The sequence below is a fragment of the Trachypithecus francoisi genome, unplaced genomic scaffold, assembly GCF_009764315.1.
Source record: "Trachypithecus francoisi isolate TF-2019V2 unplaced genomic scaffold, Tfra_2.0 Lachesis_group12, whole genome shotgun sequence".
Lineage (NCBI taxonomy): Eukaryota > Metazoa > Chordata > Mammalia > Primates > Cercopithecidae > Trachypithecus > Trachypithecus francoisi.
The window spans coordinates 57127170-57150839 of record NW_022681457.1 but is presented as its reverse complement, the minus strand read 5'-3'; the positions used below and the strand labels follow the sequence as shown (position 1 = coordinate 57150839).

The 23670-nt window shown below is 39.3% G+C and overlaps 1 protein-coding gene across 1 annotated transcript; it reads right to left on the bottom strand.

Moving 5' to 3' along the window:
• Positions 1-9259: 9259 nt before the first annotated feature.
• On the bottom strand, positions 9260-21958 carry LOC117093529 (cyclin-Y-like protein 2). The gene is made up of 4 exons (XM_033228860.1): positions 21899-21958; positions 20997-21163; positions 12543-12705; positions 9260-11508 (listed from the first exon to the last, which is right to left on the bottom strand). The coding sequence occupies exons 1-4, from the start codon at positions 21956-21958 to the stop codon at positions 11398-11400; spliced, it is 501 nt and encodes a 166-aa protein (XP_033084751.1). The 3' UTR covers positions 9260-11397.
• Between the last annotated feature and the right edge of the window lie 1712 nt (positions 21959-23670).

Below are 23670 nucleotides of genomic sequence, written 5' to 3'. Positions count from 1 at the left end.
ATATTGATTCTTCCTATCCATGAGCATGGTATGTTCTTCCATTTGTTTGTGTCCTCTTTGATTTCACTGAGCAGTGGTTTGTAGTTCTGCTTGAAGAGGTCCTTTACATCCCTTGTAAGCTGGATTCCTAGGTATTTTATTCTCTTTGAAGCAATTGTGAATGGAAGTTCATTCCTGATTTGGCTCTCTGCTTGTCTGTTACTGGTGTGTAAGAATGCTTGTGATTTTTGCACATTGATTTTGTATCCTGAGACTTTGCTGAAGTTGCTTAACAGCTTAAGGAGATTTTTGGCTGAGACGATGGGGTTTTCTAAATATACAATCATGTCATCTGCAAACAGGGACAATTTGACTTCTTCCTTTCCTAACTGGATACCCTTTATTTCTTTCTCTTACCTGATTGCCCTAGCCAGAACTTCCAACACTATGATGAATAGGAGTGGTGAGAGAGAGCATCCCTGTCTTGTGCCAGTTTTCTAAGAGAATGCTTCCAGTTTTTACCCATTTGGTATGATATTGGCTGTGGGTTTGTCATAAATAGCTCTTATTATTTTGAGATACGTTCCATCAATACCAAATTTACTGAGAGTTTTTAGCATGAAGGGCTGTTGAATTTTGTCAAAGGCCTTTTCTGCATCGATTGAGATAATCATGTTGTTTTTGTCTTTGGTTCCGTTTATATGCTGGATTATGTTTATTGATTTGCATATGTTGAACCAGCCTTGCATCCCAGGGATGAAGCCCACTTGATCATGGTGGATGAGCTTTTTGATGTGCTGCTGGATTCGGTTTGCCAGTATTTTATTGAGGATCTTTGCATCAATGTTCATCAGGGATATTGGTCTAAAATTCTCTTTTCTTGTTGTGTCTCTACCAGGCTTTGGTATCAGGATGATGTTGGTCTCATAAAATGAGTTAGGGAGGATTCGCTGTTTTTCTATTGATTGAAATAGTTTCTGGCCGGGCGCGGTGGCTCACGCCTGTAATCCCAGCACTTTGGGAGGCCGAGACGGGCGGATCACGAGGTCAGGAGATCGAGACCATCCTGGCTAACACTGTGAAACCCCGTCTCTACTAAAAAAATACAAAAAACTAGCCGGGCGAGGTGGCGGGCGCCTGTAGTCCCAGCTACTTGGGAGGCTGAGGCAGGAGAATGGCGTAAACCCGGGAGGCGGAGCTTGCAGTGAGCTGAGATCCGGCCACTGCACTCCCGCCTGGGCGACAGAGCGAGACTCCATCACAAAAAAAAAAAAAAAGAAAGAAATAGTTTCAGAAGAAATGGTAACAGCTCCTCTTATACCTCTGGTAGAATTCGGTGTGAATCTGTCTGGTCCTGGACTTTTTTTGGTTGGTAGGCTATTAATTATTGCCTCAATTTCAGAGCCTGCTGTTGGTCTATTCAGGGATTCAACTTCTTCCTGGTTTAGTCTTAGGGGAGTGTAAGTGTCCAGGAAATTATCCATTTCTTCTATTTTTTCTAGTTTATTTGCATAGAGGTGTTTATAGTATTCTCTGATGGTAGTTTGTATTTCTGTGGGGTCGGTGGTGATATCCCCTTTATCATTTTTTTTTGTGTCTATTTGATTCTTTTCTCTTTTCTTCTTTATTAGTCTTGCTAGCAGTCTATCAATTGTGTTGATCTTTTCAAAAAAACAGTTCCTGGATTCTTTGATTTTTTGGAGAGTTTTTTTCGTCTCTATCTCCTTCCATTCTGCTGTGATCTTAGTTATTTCTTGCCTTCTGCTAGCTTTTGAATGTGTTTGCTCTTGCTTCTCTAGTTCTTTTAATTGTGATGTTAGGGTGTCAATTTTAGATCTTTCCTGCTTTCTCTTGTGGGCATTTAGTGCTATAAATTTCCCTCTACACACTGCTTTAAATGTGTCCCAGAGATTCTGGTATGTTGTATCTTTGTTCTCATTGGTTTCAAAGAACATCTTTATTTCTGCCTTCACTTTGTTATGTACCCAGTAGTCATTCAGGAGCAGGTTGTTCAGTTTCCATGTAGTTGAGCAGTTTTGATTGAGTTTCTTAGTCCTGAGTTCTAGTTTGATTGCACTGTGGTCTGAGAGACAGTTTGTTATAATTTCTGTTCTTTTACATTTGTTAAGGAGTCCTTTACTTCCAACTATGTGGTCAATTTTGGAATAAGTGTGATGTGGTACTGAGAAGAATGCATATTCTCTTCATTTGGGGTGGAGAATTCTGTAGGTGTGTATTAGGTTCGCTTGGTGCAGAGTTGAGTTCAATTCCTGGATATCTTTATTAACTTTCTGTCTCATTGATCTGTCGAATGTTGACAATGGGGTGTTAAAGTCTCCCATTATTATTGTATGGGAGTCTAAGTCTCTTTGTAAGTCTCTAAGGACTTGCTTTATGAATCTGGGTGTTCCTGTATTGGGTGCATATATATTTAGGATAGTTAGCTCTTCCTGATGAATACATCCCTCTACCATTATGTAATGGCCTTCTTTGTCTCTTTTGATCTTTGATTTTTTAAAGTCTGTTGTATCAGAGACTAGGATTGCAATCCCTGCTTTTGTTTTCCATTTGCTTGGTAGATCTTCCTCCATCCCTTTATTTTGAGCCTGTGTGGGTCTCTGCATGTGAGATGGGTCTCCTGAATACAGCAAACTGATGGGTCTTAACTCTTTATCCAATTTGCCAGTCTGTGTCTTTTAATTGGACCATTTAGTCCATTTACATTTAAGGTTAATATTGTTATGTGTGAACTTGATCCTGTCATTATGATATTAGCTGGTTATTTTGCTCGCTAGTTGAGGCACTTCTTCCTACCATTGATGGACTTTACATTTTGGCATGTTTTTGCAATGGTTGGTACTGGTTGTTCCTTTACATGTTTAGCGCTTCCTTCAGGATCTTTTGTAGGGCTGGCCTGGTGGTGACAAAATCTATAAGTATTTGCTTCTCTGTAAAGGATTTTATTTCTCCTTCACTTATGAAACTTAGTTTGGCTGCATATGAAATTCTGGGTTGCAAATTCTTTTCTTTAGGAATGTTGAATATTGGCCCCCACCCTCTTCTGGCTTGTAGAGTTTCTGCCAAGAGATCCGCTGTTAGTCTGATGGGCTTCCCTTTGTGGGTATCCCGATCTTTCTCTCTGGCTGCCCTTAACATTTTTTCCTTCATTTCAACTTTGGTGAATCTGACAATTATGTGTCTTGGAGTTACTCTTCTTGAGGAGTATCTTTGTGGCATTCTCTGTATTTCCTGAATTTGAATGTTGGCCTGCTTACTAGGTTGAGGAAGTTCTCCTGGATGTTATCCTGCAGAGTGTTTTCCAGCTTGGTTCCATTTTCCCCGTCACTTTCAGGCACACCAATCAGACGTAGATTTGGTCTTTTCACATAATCCCATATTTCTTGGAGGCTTTGTTCATTTCGTTTTACTCTTTTTTCTCTACACTTCTCTTCTCGCTTCACTTCATTCATTTGATCTTCAATCACTGATACTCTTTCTTCCAGTTGATTGAGTCAGTTACTGAAGCTTGTGCATTTGTCACATAGTTCTTGTGTCATGGTTTTCATCTCTATCAGTTCTTTTATGGTCTTCTCTGTATTGATTATTCTAGTTATCCATTCATTGATTCTTTTTTCAAGGTTTTTAGTTTCTTTGCGCTGGGTATGTAGTTCCTCCTTTAGCTCTGAGAAGTTTGATCGACTGAAGATTTGTTCTCTCAACTTGTCAAAGCCTTTCTCTGTCCAGCTTTGTTCCATTGCTGGTGATGAACTGCATTCCTTTGGATGGGGAGATGTGCTCTGATTTTTTGAATTTCCAGCTTTTCTGCACTGCTTTTTCCCCATCTTTGTGGTTTTATCTGCCTTTGGTCTTTGATGATGGTGATGTACTGATAGAGTTTTGTTGTAGGTATCCTTTCTGTTTGTTAGCTTTCCTTCTAACAGTCAGGACTTTCAGCTGCAGGTCTGCTGGAGTTTTCTTGACGTCCACTCCAGACCCTGTTTTCCTGGGTATCAGCAGCGGAGGCTGCAGAAGATAGAATATTGCTGAACAGTGAGTGTTGCTGTCTGATTCTTGCTCTGAAAACTTCGTCTCAGAGGTGTGCCCAGCCGTGTGAGGTGTGAGGTGTCAGTCTGCACCTAGTGGTGGATGTCTCCCAGTTAGGTTACTCAAGGGTCAGGGACCCACTTGAGCATGCAGTCTGTCCGTTCTCAGGTCTCAGCCTCCATGCTGGGAGACCCACTGCTCTGTTCAATGCTGTCCGAAAGGGTCATTTACATCTGCAGAGGTTTCTGCTGCTTTTTGTTTAGCTATGCCCTGTCCCCAAAGGTGGAGTCTACAGAGGCATACAGGCCTCCTTGACCTGCGGTGGGCTCCACCCAGTTCGAGTTTCCCTGCAGCTTTGTTTACTTACTTAAGCCTCAGCAATGGCGGGTGCCCCTCTCCCAGCCTCACTGCCGCTTTGCACTTAGATCTCAGACTGCTGTGCTAGCAATGAGGGAGGCTCTGTGGGCGTGGGACCCTCCAGGTCAGGTGTGGGATATAATCTCCTGGTGTGCCATTTGCTAAGACTCTTGGGTAAAGCGCAGTATTAGGGTGGGAGTTACCAGATTTTCCAGGTGTTGTGTGTCTCAATTTCCCTTGGCTAGGAAAAGGAATTCCCTTCCCCCTTGCACTTGCCAGGTGAGGCGATGCCTCACCCTGCTTCAGCTCTCGCTGGTCGGGCTGCACCCGCAGACCAGCATCGAATGTCCCACAAGCCCCAGTGAGATGAACCCAGTACCTTAGTTGAAAATGCAGAAATCACCCATTTTCTGTGTGACTCACAGTGGGAGCTGGAGGCTGGAGCTGTTCCTGTTCGGCCATCTTGGGCACCCCCTCCGATTTTCAGTCCGTACTGTTATTGCAAAAATTTTTGTATGTATTATTTTTGTAGCAAGGAAAAATAACAGTTTGAGCTTTTTAAAAAATCAAATATAAAGACTAGTTATGACAAAAAGTGTTTTTGTTCCTTTATTCTCAATTAATATAGATTAATTTTAAAATGCATTAAAGCAATAGTGAAGAAAGTAAAAAGATGCCATGGAAGTCTTTTTCTCTTCATGTTTCTATGAAGAAATACATTGCTTTTTAAGAATATCTGGGGAGAGATGTAGATTTTAACTTTATAATCAGATTTTTCAGATGTACTTAAAATATAAGCAGAAAAATGTTATAAACAAGTAAAATTAAGCAAATTCTAATCACTAGAACCAGAACTAATTAAAACATGTTTTAATTGAAAATATGGCCGGGCACGGTGGCTCAAGCCTGTAATCCCAGCACTTTGGGAGGCTGAGACGGGCGGATCACAAGGTCAGGAGATCGAGACCATCCTGGCTAACATGGCTAATGCTACGTCATTTTAATGCCTGGTGTGTCCACATTCTCCATCAACGATCCCAGACATAAGTATATGGGAGACACAACTATGTGACTAATTAGGAGATAAAATGTTTGGGGGAGGCAACATAAGCACAGGAAGAGGTGAATTCACAATATGGGAGCATGGAATTCTATGTCAAGGTGGGTGACATGGGTGGGCGCTGTCAACTTCATTCAATTGGTACATAAGGCAGTTGGGAGAGGCAGATTGGAAAATATAATAGTTGAGCTGAATCCTAAGAGAAGAGCAACTGTCCTTCCCATTTTCAGGACTTTAGAGTCAGCACATCTTTCCCATGCTTTCTCATTGCTCATTCATCCCCAGTGGAAAAGCAGGGGAGGCAAAGTCCATATGCTGAAGCAGAGGGACTATTGGTTGGACTTAGAAAGTTAAAGAAATAGGTAAGCCTAGAACAATATTATTGGTAATAATGCTGCTTTTACTGCTTTACTTAGAGAACTTTTTAGCTCACCATGAATAGAAATAGGGTTGATGCAGAGTGGTTATGAACACAGACTTGGGAACCAGGCTGATTGGGAATTCAAGTTCCAGCTCCACATTTTCTGAGCAGTGTGATCCTGGACACCTCAGCTCCTACTACTTCATCAGGGAAAAACAGATAATAATAGTACTTACATCATATAATTCAGAAGATTTAACAGATTGACTCAGGTTAAGTTAGGCAGGTGAAACAAGGGAGAAACAACTGTTCGGACATGGAATGAAAGGGAATTGACAAGAGGAGGATTTGAAATTTGAGACTGTATAAGAATCATTTAGGTTACCTCTTAAAAATTTAGATTCCCAGGCCTTAGCCCCAGGCATTGAGACTCAGTAGTTCCCCCAGGCATTGAGACTCAGTAGTTCCGGGGCCCAAGAGGCTGTTTTATAAAAGTAAATTTACAAAAAGTCGCCAAAATAACTCAGAGTTTCTGAATACCATTGCCAATTTTCCCCTAACGTGAACATCTTATTAACATGGCACATTTGTTAAAACTAAAGTCAGTGTTGACACATTACTGCTTCATCAGATATCCCACTCAAGTTCTTTATCTGTTCCAGGATCAAATCTAGGATACCACGCTGCACTTAGAAAACCTTCATTTTTCATAAGCTCTTTCAGTGGAAGAGAGACAGGGGAGTTGAGGACTGCATTTTGAGAAAACACAGATATTCAGAGAACTAAACCAAAATTGCTGCATCCCCAAGTTGGGGAGGTGTGTGCAATTTTAAGGAAGATAATTGATGGAGCAGGTATAAATAAAAGGTTGATTTTAGAGTTAGAGATGCAATGCTTTCCATTAGATGGGAAGGGGTTACCTTCAGAACAAGGAATTTAATGTCAGAGGAAATAGTAGGTTTTGGAAGGTGGGGGTGCAACCTCAACCTCAGTCTAGATTAAGAATACACGATGAGGGTTGTGAGTAGGTCAGGAGAATAGGTAAATGCAGCAAGTTGGGAAGAGCTGCTTCGGAGAACACAGGATTCACATAAGTGATGAAAGGGAGTTACAAGGGGTCAGTTAGTCTGCAAGCCACATACAGCCTGCATGCTCTGGAACCTGGTGCTAATAATGCATTGGCAGTGGGCCATAATGACCAACATCAAGCATTGCAGAAAAAGCCAGGGTAAGACTGGGAGAATTTTGTTTAAAGAGGGTCCTAAGGGTCTTGGGTGAAGCAGCTGGTGAAAGAGGAGGTGGAGAAAGCACTTGAAGCTCTACCTGTGGAAGAGTCAGTTGTCATACCGAGGAGACACAGGAGCCACCAGCTTGGGCTGACAGGTAAGGGTCTGTAGAACAGACAAGGTGGAGAAGACGAAGCAATTTTTCTTACAAGAAGGTAGCAGCCTAATTTGAGAATCAGTGGAGGTCTTTTGAAGAAGATACTACTGGTATTTTATTAAAGACCTTAGGTTGTGTGACTATTACTGAATTTTCCTTATCACATTAAAATTGCTTAGCTCCCTTACAGCAGTTGTAAGAATCACCTAACCTATTCCTCTTTAAAGAGTATTAACCTTATTTCACTGGATTCAAGATTCTCATAATTTTTATTATATTTCACTTCCCCAGTTAGTTTTTCTTCCTGCACCCCAGAGATCCTAAACCACAAGCGGATATTCTTAAAATTTATTTCACATTAAGTACCTGTCACTTGCCAAACACATTTAAAATAACTGAGTGGAAACTGCTTTAGAAACTTGTGTTGTAGGGGTGCAGACTCCACTGAAGGGCTCCTACATCTTTTGCTTTGCCTGCTGGCACAATGTCAGGCCCAATCAGGTCTGGAAGTGACTGTTGAGTAGATTTTAGATTAATCCTTAACTTGATAGATTCTGGATGTACTCTACAGATCCTCTCTAGAAACTAGCACTTACCTGGGAGATTTCTCTGCCATCTGTGAAGTGAGTTTCCAAGTAGTTTCATACTCAACAATGCTGTGTGAAGGAAGAGTCAGGCCACGATCATCTTAAATGTGCGTAGGGAGAAGCCCTTGGTGATGAAAACTTCAAGCTAACTTGCATACTGCAGCTAAACTAGTTTCCAGAAACACTGAATGAGCTGAATACAGAACTAAGAATGATTTGATTTTTGGTTAAAATTGGCTTTGGCATTTTTTTTAAATCAAGAAATAGTGTATTTAGAAATGTAAAAAAAACTAGGCCAAAAATGAACCTTGAGTTGTGATGAAATTGGAATTTAGTGTTGTTGGATTTTAGCAACATGTGGGAATATAGGTTACATAAAGAGGAAATGTGAAGGAAAGGGCCAGGATAAGATTTATCCAGAAACACTGAGTTCTAAGCAGTCACCTTAGCATGAACCACACGAAATTGCCATTGACAACCATTTTTGACCTACAAGAATGGCAATTTCACTTGGTTCAAATGTATATTTCAAAACTTTGTCTTTTCCTTGCAATGATGTAAAAGTTCAGTTCACAATATACTGGAGTTAAAATTTCACTCGTGGCTATATTACAACAGTTGAAATATTTCCTAGATATCAAACTCTAAGAAAACTGCCATAGTTGCCACTGGACTAGCAGCTTGGTTTCCATGCCCCATAACATTTGTCAGAAAACCTATCTGCTTTCAGTGACATTTATATTCTTATCCTAAGTTGACCCAATTTCCCAGTTATCAAAATGACTGTGTTGTCTTCTAGAATTAAAGCCAAATGGGAGAGCAATGTTAGTGATTTTTATTCTACTGACTTACTCCTGAAGTCACAAATTCATGCTCAGTGCTTCTCTCCCAAACTGTTTTTTGAAACTTCGACCATTCATATATGACAGGATTTCTGCTTATTGTCATATTATATACTGCAAAACTTCTTATAAACAGTAATTTATGATAAATATTTTCTTTTAAGTTAAATGAGATCATTGATTTTAGCCAGCACTTTATCAAGATAAGGTGATGAGTTATTTAAAGATTTTACCTTAGGTACTAAAGAATTAAAGATTTAGTGAGAATCACTGAAGCTGAGTGGCTAAACTCTTAGTTCCAAAAAACAACCTAACTGATTTGATATATTTTTAACTAAAATGCAAGCTTGAAAATAGTGTGCTAAAGTCAAATTATGTGGTCTGTCACCCTCTGCACTGCAACGCTAATTCTATTTTTTGTACTTCCAATTTTTTTTGTGTGTGTGTAACTAAAAACCTCAAACACCTCTTGTTCTAATTCTGTACTATTTCTGGACATCCTTTCTCTTTGTATATTTACATAATTTTATATCCTAATAAGCACATCATCCTTTTTTTCTCGCAGGCACAATAATCATTTATTCAAAGATGCCATCTAATGCACTATGCCACTAAGTACTGTGGCCAGACAGTGATTTTAAGTGTAACAAATTATCTTCACATTGAAAAGAGCTTGAGAGAGAGAAAACAAATATTATATCATAAACAGAGGCATGGATCAAACCAACTTATGAACAGTGAAAGCTACTTATCAAAGTGTCTTTGGACATGTCAAGACTGACTTAAACCATTTAAGTTAGGCAAATATGTAACATAATGTAAATACAAGTGTTATAAACACATTAGTCACATTTTAATTAAAACAGCTTATCAGGTTTTCTTTTAATGTAAACATGAGAAATAAAAACTGCATAAATTATAGATAGCATTTATCATTTGAAAATAAAACTGCAATAAATACTTAAATCTCCAAACTCTAACCTCCATAAACAGTAATTTTTGAGGAAGTAAGATTTCTAAGGTTTATGGAAGTTCTTCTTTGTAAACAGGAGGGCATGAAATATAATACCTGTAGCCAGGCTAACATGTGGGATAATAAAATATTTAATCACCTACTACTATTAGGGTACAATTCCTTCTAATCTGTTACATATAAATTAACATTGATCATATTCTTCCTTAATTACATGTAGGAAAAATAATTTTAGGTGAGCAACATAGATAAGAGCCCTGCTAAGAACTACTTTAAAAGAGAAGAGGGCACTTTATAAAAATAGAAAAATTCCAAAAGTCTTAGTGTCATTTTAAGCTTTGATACTTGTAAAAGTATCAATGCTACAAACATTTATAAAACATCATTGGAAAGTTTATTATATTGCTTATACATGTATTTAGTTTTGCAATTCTTTAAAGGCATAGGGTCTCACTATGTTGCCAAGGCTGGAGTGCAATGGCTATTTACAGGCACAATGCTAGAGCACTGCTGCCTCCAATACTAGGCCTCAAGTGATTCTCCCATTTAAATGAGTAGCTGGGACTACAAGCATGCCCAGCTCCTAAATATTAAGCTTTTAATTTTTTTGTTCCAGTATTTCTTGGAGACAGCAGATATTGACTGAAACAAAAAGTTAAAAGCTTAATATTCAATTTTTGCAAAATAAACCAGAGGCAGTGGTACTACACCTACAGTCCTAGCTACTTGGTAGGCTGACATGGGAGAATTGCTTGAGGCCAGAATTTCCAGGCTGTGGTGTCCTGATTGTGCCTCTGAATAGCCATTTCACTCTAGCCTGGGCAACATAGTAAGACCCCATCTTTTATAAAAAAGAAAAAATAAATACAGTTAAACTTTTGAATGATATTTTATAAAGGTTTATAGCATATATACATAAGCTGCAGTGCACTGGAGGGCCTAAGCACACTATATTAAAGCTAGAATCTCTCCTGAAACTTTTAGCTCACATCACGTATAATTATTTTTATATTGCCACTGGATCATCATGTGGTTTGGCATTATGAAACATCTCTCAATACATTTATTTAACAAATAAGAAAATTTATCAGCAAATGAGAAGGATCATTATAGTTTATAAGAAACACACCATGGACCCTAATACAAGTAGGAAACCAATAACTAATAGTTTTTCTTTCATGACCCCAAACATGCTAAAATGTTAGCAAGTAATGCTTGCAAAAGATAGGAGCAGCAAATGTCCTCCATCAGCTTTTGTTTAAAATGATTGCCAGTGACAAGCAGCTCCGATGGTAAGAGTAGGCAGGCAGAACACTTTGACACCTGAAAATGAGCAGTCTGCTTCCAGTGGCTTCATGAGTTGTTACAGTCCCATGTGTTAATAGTAATACTGCATTTATTTTAAATGCATCTGCAGCAATATTGGGGGGAAATAAAAATAGAAAAGAAAATTTAGAAAATTATGTTTAAAATCCAAAAATGTAAACTATTGTTTTAAAGCCCTTACATAGTTCACAGCTATCAGTCCACACACTAAAAAAAATCTATGTGTGGGCAAGAAGTCTTCACTTTGGAGTGATTTTTATACCTGTTTACGTTTAGCAAGACAGAAGAGTATACGAGAGTTGTTGCAATGCAAAGATCCCATTTTTTTCCTGTGGAGTGCAATCCTAGTTGTCCACAAGTCTCTCAACTTTGAGATCTTTCTTCTTTTGAAAATACTAACTTTTCTAGTTGTTGAGCAAGAGAGGTAATATTTTCTGGTCTTTTTTGATGAGGGGTTCAGATGATATAGCCCCTCATTTCTTCTTTCAAGAGATAATGGCTTTAGAGCACTGAAGAGTAATGAAATTATCAGCGCTGAAGGACCTTCTCATGGTAGCACTATAAAAGATTTTGGTGTCTTCCATCCTTGAAACAGCCTAGGAAAGTCAATGAAACAGAAAAGAGGTACAATTTTTAAAAGGGCTCCAACCTTTTAACAAGCACCATTGATGATAAGCCCCACATGCAGACTCCTTTAGATAGTTCACAGTTACAGCTACTTTGGCTGAGGTTCACATTGCCAGGTTCCAGGGATGCTACTCCCTGCCACCTCACTAAGGTAATCTCCTTTAAGGGCTATGATTAGATTGCTGGAGCAAAGGAAAATTTATTGTTTATTAATGTATTCAGATTCTACCCAGTCTGCAGTAGTTATTATACAAAGAGGTCGAACGAGTAAAGCATCAAAAGGCAGAACTTGACACATTAATTATGGTAGAAGGTATATTATTCGAAAGTACTTCCAAGGTACCACAGAAAGTACTAATTTTAAATATGCATCCATTTCAGTTGTAACTTTGCTCACAACTGAAATCAGAAGTCACAAACCATGAATATTGCTTTGCCCCCCAAAAGTTACCATTTCCAGTAAAACCCATGTACTCCTTGCATCCAGTACCTGAGATGCTCATACCTTATACAGACTAAGTGTAGGTCTCTTGGCTTAGGCACTAATGCTTTGCCTAACAAACTTATGAGACTGGCTGCACTGTAATATATACAATAGAAAATGATATAAATTTGCAAACTAAGTAATAAAAAACAGGCAAAAGTGGTAAGTGCGTTATATATGCAGATATCATTTAAAATGGAATTACAAGAAAGTATTCATATATGCTTATTTGAAAGGGCAGCAATTCAGAAAGAATACCACTAAGCATGAATTAAATTTGGTTAAAAAATATTCTGAATTATGGTCACAGAAGAGATCTATAATTTTTAACTAATGTGGATTCTTGTATAAACCATAAATAATACAGGAAATAAGATACCAAAAGGTTAATAAGCTCTTCAGCATGTAAGTTAATTTTGTAGCTTTTCATTTTTCTCATCACTACTTAATCTAATCTAGTTATAGATGTTGGCTCTGGTGGTTGACAGAAAACCCCCCTTAGTGACTTCATTGCCTTACTTCCAGGTTCTGCGCTCTTTCTTTGTTGAGAAGATAAACTGGCAAATGCAAGCTATTGTCCTTTGCAAAGGATCGAAGATCAAAATAGTACTTGGCATAAACACTTCCAGAAACTTTGATGTTATATTCAATTAGCTGCAAAAACTGTCTTTCAAGCTCATTTCTGTGGGAGGAGGAACACAACAAAACCAACATAGGACAATATTAGTCCACTGGGATATCTTTGAAAACATTCTGATGTAAGAAATGTGGTAAAGCAATTATATGTTCTAGTTCTATTAGAACACATGAAAAAGCACACACTGAAGAGAAACCCTATAGATGTAATAAACATGGGAAAGCCTGCAATTTTCTCAGTTCTTTTTGAAAACTTAGAAAAACTGATACTGGGGAAAAATCATAAATGTAAAAAATGTGATAGTAAACTTAATTTTCCCACTTGCTTTTAAAGACATTTTAGGATTTAAAATGGAGAAAAACACAAACTTTTAAGAAACATGGTAAAATCTTCAGTTTTTGTCATTTCTCTTTAAAAACATAACAGGGTTCAGTGAAGAAAAGTCTTATAAATACAAACATGTGGTAATGCCTTTACTTGTTCCAGTTCCACCTGAAGACAAGAAAACAACTCATTTCTGAGGTAAAACCTATGAATGTACAGAATGTGAGAATGCCTTTATTTCATTTTCACTCAAAGACCCATGATATTACATGCTGTAGGTGATCCTTATAAATATAAAAAAAGCACACTGAATTGGAACCCCAGTAGTTTACAAAATACAAGGAAGTTTTCAGTTTTAATATTTTTTCAAAAGCTGTGTGAAAACTTCCACTAGAAAATAATTCTATAAATGTTGCTAAATGAAAAGTCTGATGTCAACTGATTATTTTATAATCCTCAAAAATGCATATAAATTTTACATGACTTTTAAATATTTTGTGTTTCTCAGTGGTTCCTTGTTACAGAATGTCTCTGCACTTTATATTTTAACTTCTTTTGCAAGAAAACATTAGGGTGAGAATTTTGTAGATACCCTTCAAACAATACTACATAAGTTTAGTTCATGTACTAAACATGTAGTAGTTTTTTCTGTTAAGTCATTTAATAAAATTTATTTCTATTCATTTAAAAATATATTCTGAGCTACTAAGATATCTCTAAATTCTGTTTTGAAACAAATAAAGGCTACCCAGTTGGATTCCTATGGTAATGTCCAAACAAGGCACAGTTGCTTGCACTCCCTTCTGCATCCAGCACCCTGAGTCTGGGATGAGGAGAAAGGTGACCACCTCTTATGCATTTGTGCTGCTGACTCGGGGCTCATTCTTGAGAGTTCCCTTAGTGCAGGCGCACAGCTCAGACTCCATGCTCACTCACAAGGCCCCATAATAGTGATCAGATGACAGGAATGATGAATGCCATTTATTAGCTCTGAAGAACTTGCAGACATTTTCACAAGGATAACAGAAAGAGGCTTACTGAAGTCGAAAAGCACCAACAAAAGCCATGGGCACATCACCATGGCAACAAATGGATCCAGAGAGAGCCACCCTGTTATTTCTGAGGAGGAAAAACTCTAAAACAACAAGGATTCATCCCAAATACATATATAAGCTACATTTGATGGGAAAGGGAATCCCCTCCCTCTGCCTCAGTGCATGAGACTATGTCAAAGGGCGTAACGCCAGTTTCTACTCACCTTGAAATTACGAAGATGAGAAACTGTCACTAGTGTCTAGTGACAGGAATACTCTTTAAACATTGGAAGGCAGAAAGATTAAAGAGAGACATCTTGGCTAGACTAAACTCACTTTATGATATGACTTCTGGCAGGGCACGGGACTTACACACTCAGTGTTTCTCCTGAGCTGGAAATAAAACCCCAAGGTGCTCAGCTTCTGTCACCCATGGCCAGAACAGAATGTTGGGGATGAGTTGAAGGCACTGAGAGGAAGAAAGGCTGAGAGCAGCCTTTTGTCAGATGATCATACAGCTGCCCTCACTTTTTTTTTTTTTTAAAGAAACATGGTCTCAGTCTGTCACTCAGGCTAAAGTGCAGTGGCATGATCCTAGCCAACAACAGCCTCAAACTCCGGGGCTCAATCAATCTATTTACCTAAGCCTTTCAAGTCACTGAGACCACAGGCTTGTGCCACTGAGCTAGGCTAATTTAAAATAAAAATTCAATTAGAGACAAGGTCTTTGTTGCCCAAGCTGGTCTCAAACTTCTGTGCTCAAGTGATCCTCTTACCTTGGCCTCAAAAATTGCTGGAATTATAGGTGTCAGCCAGTGTACCTGGTTTCTTGTTAAATGTTTAAACAAATGAATATAAAATAATATAGAACTACTTTCACAGTAATCCCTGTAAAGACTTAATTGTATAAAAATAATCAATACCTGAACAACATATTTAGTTTCTTGGTTTTAAAGTTTTAATATCTTATCCACTGGCTAAGTCAACAAATGTTTGATGTTCTCTGGAAGAGCAGTTAAAATATGCGCAGAGATGTAGTTTTCTCATTTGTTTAACTGAAAACCCATCTGAAACTACTTCCAACATCAATTACCTGTTCCTATGACCACAGGGCTATAGAAATGTAAATCAGACAATGTTTTAATAATCAGCTAAACAGGACTTTTGTATTTATGTCTTTTATATTATCTCATATTTTTCCATGAACACATTTTGACTGTTTAGAAATATAATATTTTATTAAATTATTATGCCTATTAATAGAGGTTTAGTTACTGAAGATAAGCATTATGCCTGCAGGATATGGAACTTCTTAGTTTTTTTTTTTAAGTGACTGAATAGCATACCCTTTACAGGTACAGCAAATTTTCTTAAGAGCAGCTGCTCAGTTTAACTGGTATTTTGAAGGAAAATATATTTCAACAAGACATGAAGATGTTGAAGAGTTTTAAGAAAAACCTGATAGACACTCATTATTAAATGGTCCAATTTACAGTTAAAACAAGATTATTATGCATAATCAACAGCAGGGAGACAAGGTAAATGTGTATTAAACACTTTGTTGTAATGCTTTCCAATTTCCAAAGATCATGAACAAAAGCAGCCTTTTCAGAGCATTGCTTCTGGTGCTTCCGCATTCACAAACAGAATTGTGTGGAAATGGTTTTCTTACAGCCGGCCTTTACCACCACTGCTCCTGGAGCTCACATCTGTGGGAACTTGCATATTCCTTGACCTTGTAACTAGAACTAGAGCCCAGCCAGTTTAGTTGCAAGTTTTGAGAATAATTTAGCCACAATTATAGCAGAGCTAGGTGTTCATAATTGCAAATTTTGTTTCCTTTGAGAAATCAGTCTGCAGACTGATGACGGTAGTGATCAAAGTCAGTTTAGTGTCTGCAATTTTCAAAGTACTTCTAATTGTTTCAAATTCATTTTCTGCCACATCTTTTGCTAAAATGCTACTAGCAACATCACCATCATCACCCGTTTATACCATCAGTAAAGTGGTCATTTTCACCAACAGCCATTTCAACAGCAACCAATAGTCACTAGTCTTTTCTTAGTCACAACATCCTCACTTCAGTTGTATACATACAGTGTAGTAATTCTGAATGATAGTCTTTTTAAAAAATTGTGCATACATTATAGCTTTATATATTCATAGGGTATATTGGATATTTTGATACAGGCCAACGATGTGTACTAATCCTACCAAGGTAAATGAAGTATCCATCACACATTTCTCCTTTGTGTTACAAATAATCAAATTATGATCTTTTTATTATTGTTAAATGTACAATTAAATAATTACTATAGTCACCCTGTTGTGCTATCAAATACATCTTATTCTAAATACAAATAATCAAATTATAATCTTTTTATTATTGTTAAGTGTACAATTAAATAATTACTATAGTCACCCTGTTGTGCTATCAAATACTACATCTTATTCTAAATACATTTTTGTACTCATTAACAATTACCTCTTACTCCCCATCCCCCATATTACCTTTACCAGTCCCTGGTAACAATTCTTCTACTGTCTATCTCCACAAGTAAAATTGTTTCAACATTTAACTTCCATAAAAAGTGAGAACATGGGAAGTTTGTCTTTCTGTGCCTGGGCTATTTCACTTAACATAATGAGTTAATACTCCATTTCATTATACTCCATTTCCATCCATGTTGTTGTTGCAAATAACAGAATCTCATTATTTTTTAAGGCTGAATAGTATTCCATTGTGTACATGTACCTTTTCTTTATTCACTCATCTGTTGATGGGCACTCAGGATGCTTCTAAATCTTGGTTATTGTAAATAGTGCTGCAACATACATGAGAGTGCAGCTGTCTCTTTGATATACTGATTTCCTTTATTTTGGGTATATACCCAGTAGCGGGATTGCTGGATTATATTGTAGCTCTGTTTTTAGTTTTGAGGACCCCCAAATTGTTCTCCATAGGGGTTGTACTAATTTACATTCCCACTAACAGTGCGCGAGGTTTCCCTTTCTCCCATATCCTTGCCAGCATTTGTTATTGCGTGTCTTTTGGATAAAAGTAATTCTAAGTGAGGTGAGATGGATCTCTCACTGTAGTGTTGGTTTGAATTTCTCTGATGATTAATAATGCTGAGTATCTTTTCATATATCTGTTTGTCATTTCTATGTATTTTTTTAAAGTTTTGAAATGGAGTCTCACTCTATCACCAGGTTGGAGAGTGGCACAATCACAGCTCACCACAGGCTTGACCTTCTGAGCTCAGGTAATTTTCCTGTCTAGAACTCCCTTGCAGCAGGAACCAGAAGCATTTGCCATCAGCAGCTAATGCGTCTTCTTTTGAGAAATGTCTATTCAGATCTTTTGCCCATTTTAAAATCAGATTATTAGTTTTTTTTCTTACAGAGTTGTTTGCACTTCTCATATATTCTGGTAATTAATCTCTTGACAGATAGTTTGCAAATATCTTTTCCCAGAATGTGGGTTGTCTCTTCACTTTGTTGTTTCCTTTGCTGTGCATAAGTTGTTTAACTTGATGTGACTTCATTTGCCCATTTTTGTTTTGGTTGCATGTGCTTATGGAGTATTAAAAAATCTTTTTCCAGTCCAATGTCTTCAAGAATATTCCTAATCTTTTATTTTAGTTTCATAGTTTGAGGTCTTAAATTTAAATATTCAATGCATTTTGATTTGAGTTTTGTATAAGGTGAAGATAAAAACTAGTTTCATTCTTCTGCATATGGATATCCAGTTTTCCCAGCATCATTTATTGAAGAGACCATCTTTTCCCCATTGTATATTATTGGCATTTTTGTTGAAAATGAGTTCACTGTGGATATGTGGATTTGTTTCTGAGTTCTGTCTTCTGTCTCATTGGTCTACGTGTCTGTTTTCATGCCAGTGCCATGCTGTTCTGGTTACTATAGTTGTAGAGTATCATTTGAAGTCAGACAATGTGACTCCTTCTGTTTTGTTTGTTCGTTTTTTCCTGAGAATAGCTTTGAATATTCTGTGTCTTTTGTGGTTCCATAAAAATTTTAGGATTGTCTTTTCTATTTCTATGTCTATGAAGAATGTCATTAGTTCTTGCAGATATGTAGAGGTAGCACATTAGTGATCTTGGATTCGATCTGGAAGAATTCTCTGCATTAGCAGCCAGAGACTCATTTCTTCTCTTACTTTCCCCCAAACAAAAAGTTTCTTTCTCTGTGCTAAGCTTCCTGGAGCTCCCCTGTGGCTGCTACAACTGGGACAGCACTGGGTCTGATCTGAAGCCCACATAGCACTGTGACTGCCCAAGGCCCCTACTGTAATAACTCCCTGGCTGCCAGCTACTTTGCTCAAAGCCCCAAGGCTCTACAGTTAGCAGGTAGTGAAGCCAGAGAGCCTTCTGTCCTTTGCTTAAGTGTAGCAGGTTTCCCCGGCCTCTAGATGGGTTCAGAGGTGCTGTCTAGGGGCTAGGCCTGGGGTCATAAACCTTAGAAATCACCAGGTACTCTATTTTACTGTGACTGAGCTGGCATTAAAACCATCAAACACCTTTCCACTCTTCCCTCCCCATTACCCAGGCAGAGTAGTCTGTCCCCATGTTCACCAGCATCACAATCCCATGGGGTGTACTGCCAGGTCACCACTGATGTTCATTAAGGCCCGAGGGCTCTCAGTCAGCTTGTGGTGAATGCTGCCTGGCCTGGAACTCACTCTTCAGGTCAGTGGGCTCATCTCTGGCCCAGGGTAAGCCCAGACATGCCATCCAAGAGCCAAGGCCTGATTCAGGGACCCCTAACAGGCCACTTGGTGCTTTTCTCCACTGTGGCTGCTCTGGTGTCTAAGTTCAAGACAAAGTCCTCTGTACTCTTCCCTCGGCTTTTCTCAAGCAGAAGTTGTCTCTCCTCATAGCCACCAGAGCCGGGAATGTGCTGGGTCACACATGAAGCCAGCAGATCTCTGAGTCTCACTAAAGACCCGTGACATGTCTTACCTGCTTATCACTGCTGATTATTCAGGGTCCAAGAGCTCTTTAGTCAGAAAGTAAAGAATCCTGCCCTTACTGAGTCCTTCCCTTCAAGGCAGCAGGTTCCCTTCTGGCCCAGGGTTTGTCTAGAGGTATTATCCAAAAGCTAGGACCCAAAATGGGAGCCTCATGACTCTGACCAATGCCCTCTCCTACTGTGGCTGAGCTAGTATCCAAGTTGCAAGACAAAGTCCTCTTTACTCTTCTCAAGCAGAAGAAAGAGGTCTCTGTCAGAGTTGTGAGCTACACTGTCTAGGATTGAAGGAGGGGTGGTACAGCACTCCCTGAGCTTCCCCAGCTGCTGTCTCTCTAGGTCACATGCCCCCTAAATACACTGGCTCCAAGCCCAGCTCCGCTCTCAGATTTGCCAAGAGTTGCAGTCCTTGTGGCCTAGACAGTCTTGCAAGTTTATTAAGGACCCCAGAGTACTTTATCCCACAGCAGTGAGGCTTTCCACAACTCAGGTTTCAGCCACTGGAATGGGTGATTCCCTTCATGCTAGGACTAGAAATGTTCCATCCGTGGATGGGCACTGGCTGAGTTCAGCCCAGTTTTGCTTTCTGCTATGACAATGCAGCACTGAGTTCAATGCAAAGTCTCACAACTGCTGTGCTCTCCCTCTCCCAAGCATGAAGATTCTCTTCTTGTCACGTGGCCACTGGTAGGACATAAGGGAGGGCTGGCATCAACAACTCAAGACTGTGTTTCCTACCCTGTTCACTGCCTTTTTCAGTGATAGAAAGTTTAAACCAGGTACTATAATTATTTAGCTATTTTTAGTTATAAAAAAGGTGTTTTTTATTTAGATAGTTACTCAATTTGTCATTCCTATGAGAAGAGCAATTGGCAGAGACTTCTAATCGGCCATCAGGCTCCACCTTTGTGATCACATACATTCTACATGACAGTCTTATCTGGAGTAATGGACAAATGTAAAAAAACAAACTCTTGCCACTGCCTGTCGTGATCTTGATCTTCATATGCTGCTCAATGACTGCAACAGGTGTTCCTTTATATTTTCTTAAGTGTCACCCACATAGCTATTCTCACTGTCCTGTGGACACTGCTAGAGTGTTTGCTGGAAATGCCTCCCTAGCTCACCCTGCTTACAAGCTCCAAGGCTCTTCCCTTTACAACAGTCATAAGGCCAGACTAGAAGAAAGCCCCCATAAAGCCCATGTTTCAGTATCATGTTGGCACCACCTATGAGCAACCCCATGACTCAGCAAGATTTCTTGCACTCTCCTTGGTAACTCAAGTCCCACAAATTACTGCTGTGGTTGTATGAGTACCTCAGGAGCCTCTTGAGTGTGGTGGGCATTGTGTGATGCCCTGGCAATTTTTTGCATACTGCCTCAGGGAAACACTGGAGCTTCAAACTCATTGACCCAATTTCTAAACACATGCAACATTTCTAATGGGGAGGGCACAGGGATCTGTGACTATTCTGCATCTCAAGGTTTCTATAAAAAACAGACTTTTAAATAAAAAGGAGAAAACATCAGCAAAAGCAAATTTACAACGTGTGACTGAGGCTGAGGCTATAACTTCTCCATAATCCAGAGGCCCTAGACCTTAAGAGTGGTCAATTATTTCAACAGCCAGACATGTGTCCCTTAAAAAGAGACTGGGACTTACAGACAGCTTCTAAAAAGCCATAAAGATATTTACTGTACTGTGCTGTTCTGGTGGTGCACTTGTGAAGTATTTGCCAAAAACCACCAGAAAAATACTTATGAGCAGAGCAGATTATTACAACAGTAACTCACCACGACCTACCCATTAACAGTGAAAAAATATGAACTTTTATACTAAAGCTGGATAGAAAGAAGTATGTGGTTTTATGTGTTTTCCTTATCTGCACACTGTAGCCTTTAAAAATATGTCTTAAAGTGTTAAATTTATGGGAGCAAATAAGGTAATGAAAATGGTTAGAAAGTTCACAAAAACCTTAGAAACTTACATGTCTTCAATGCTAGTGTTCACAAAGAGCTTGCAGTATTCCCTATTCCGTATAGTCACATCTTTCCAAACTTTGGAGCTGAGAAGAATGGCTCCTATGACAATCCTCTTCCAGTTGGTCGGGCAAAGGTCTATCTCAGCATAACTTAAGAGTCTTTCTATGTAAATCTGCAAAATAGAGCACTGGCCATTGATTTAGTTCACTTCAAGTGCTGTGATAAGAACTCTTTAGAATGACAAATTTCGTCTGGTTTTGACCAGAAAGTGTCTTTTATTCTTATGCTCTACAGACTTTGCTTGGTCAGGCAAAGCAAGAGACCACATTACAATCATAGGTCAGATACTTCTGCTGCCTACTCTGCCTATGGGAATTTGCACCCAATTTTGGTGACAAGAATGTCTGCATATGTCAGCCAATGCCATCATGAAGACAGGCAGTGTCATCATCTTTACACTCATAAAAGGCAGCACACACAGGACCAGTGTAGATTAAAGTTGTTCAGGAAATACTCAAGTGCCTACCATATGTAATGTCTCACTCCTAGCTGGGAGGTAGATAGAAATTCTATGGGTATGTCAGGCTTGAATATGTAAAACCCATGTGATAGTGAGCAAATGTTAATCTCCTTTTTCACAAAAACTAACCCTTTTGTGGTGCTAGCTTAAAAAACTGCTGGTCAAGAGAGCCTCCCAGTGGCCGCTGTGCAGAGCAGCATGGCAGGTGCAGGTCTAAGGGGTTGTAAAACATTACCACCCCAACCCAACATTACCACACCTAACCCAATAGGGTTACCAATATTCAGTTGCTTAATAAAAAACACATGTATATAAAAGAATGGTCCTCCTCTCAGCCCCTATTTTCCCATCTTCATGATCACTTCATGAAAATTTATTCTCTCTTACATCCTGCAACTTAGTCAATTCTGTTGGTTTAAAGGTGGAAACAGCTGCCAGTTTCTGCATCCTTGGGATTCCTCTAAGCCTGCCGAGTAGTTTGTGAGACAGTCTCATGAATTAGCACATGTTTGATAGTTTACGTCTATCAAACATCTGCTATACAAAGAATTGGGCAAAGTGAACAGCTGAGTGAAGATTAAAGGTGAGCTGTGAGGAGGTGTTACCTCAGAGGGTGCTCTGCAGAAGAGTATGTCTGCGAGCTACTTGAACTCTTTATGTCAAAACAAAGGGAAAACGTTTATTTTATATGAGTTTATTTCTTGTCAGAAGGTTGTGATCGTCAGCTCAGATGTAAAAGTGTTCTCCAAACTCACCTGTTTTCAAAAATAAATGGCTATTGAGCATGACATGTTTTACAGAGATTCCGCTCCCTTTCCCCCAAACTCAAAACTCTCAAGTATTTTGAGAATGGACCTTGCTCTCTGTATAGGAATCAGAGAGCACTGAAACAACACTAGCGGGCGCTCAACTTCCTGTTGCCTTACTGCTAAGCTGCTGACCGGCTGACTGACACTCATTGGTATTTTTCCTCCTGGGTCAGTGTGACACAGAATTCTTTTTCCCCACTGATGCCAACTCTTCTCAGGGCAGTTGATCCCATCCCACTTTTGCAGAACACTGTTCCTACAATCAGCTCTTTTTGAAGATTTTATGCCTCTCTAGTTAGCGATTTTCCCCAATCTAACTGTTCCTTTGTTCCCATCTCACTCCCCACTACTCCTCCAGCTGTGTCCTCTCATTGGTGCTCACAACACCATGCACTCATGCCAGCTCGTCATCTTCCATCTCTTCTTAATGTACACTGCCTGCCCCACTGATGTTACTCTTCCAACAGTTCTCTTGCCTAGGTTTCTGGTGCCTTCACACTTAAAAACTGGAAGTCTCCACCCAACAGTCAACTCCATAAGCCTTTTCTTTTTTTTGAGACGGAGTCTAACTCTGTGGCCCAAACTGGAGTGCAGTGGCCGGATCTCAGCTTACTGCAAGCTCCACCTTTCGGGTTCATGCCATTCTCCTGCCTCAGCCTCCTTAGTAGCTGGGACTATAGGCGCCCGCCACCTTGCCTGGCTAGTTTTTTTTATTTTTTAGTAGAGACGGGGTTTCACAGGGTTAGTCAGGATGGTCTCGATCTCCTGACCTTGTGATCCACCTGTCTCGGCCTCCCAAAGTGCTGGGATTACAGGCTTGAGCCACTGCACCCGGCCTCCATAAGCCTTTTCTAATCGTGTATAGGACATTGCCATCTGCCAAATACCTGCATTTGAGTTACTCTTCTGCAATCTGTCTCCAATGTCTGTTATGTCTGCCTTCACTGGTAGTCTGCTTGGGTTATGAGTCACAATCTCTCATTGCTCATCTCTATCACTCTAATTGCTTTTTAGCCCTTTTCTCTGCCTCCAATCTGCCTCCCAACCATGACTTACTTTCCCCAAAGCAGTCACCATAGCCTAGCCTCTTTATTAACAGCGTTCACTTCTCTGTGCAAGATCTACATGAGTCCCCTATCAAACTGGAATAAAACCTTAACATCTTCCTATGGCCTGAAGCCAAAAGGGCCTGTGAGCTGTGGCCCTGCCTGTGTGGTCTTATCTCCACTGCTTCTCTTATTCCTTACTCTGACCACACTGGCCATCTTGCTGTTTGTTCTGTGAACACATGTGACACACATTCCTGTCTCTGCTGCCTGTAATACCAGCACTCCTTCCCTTTGTTGCTTT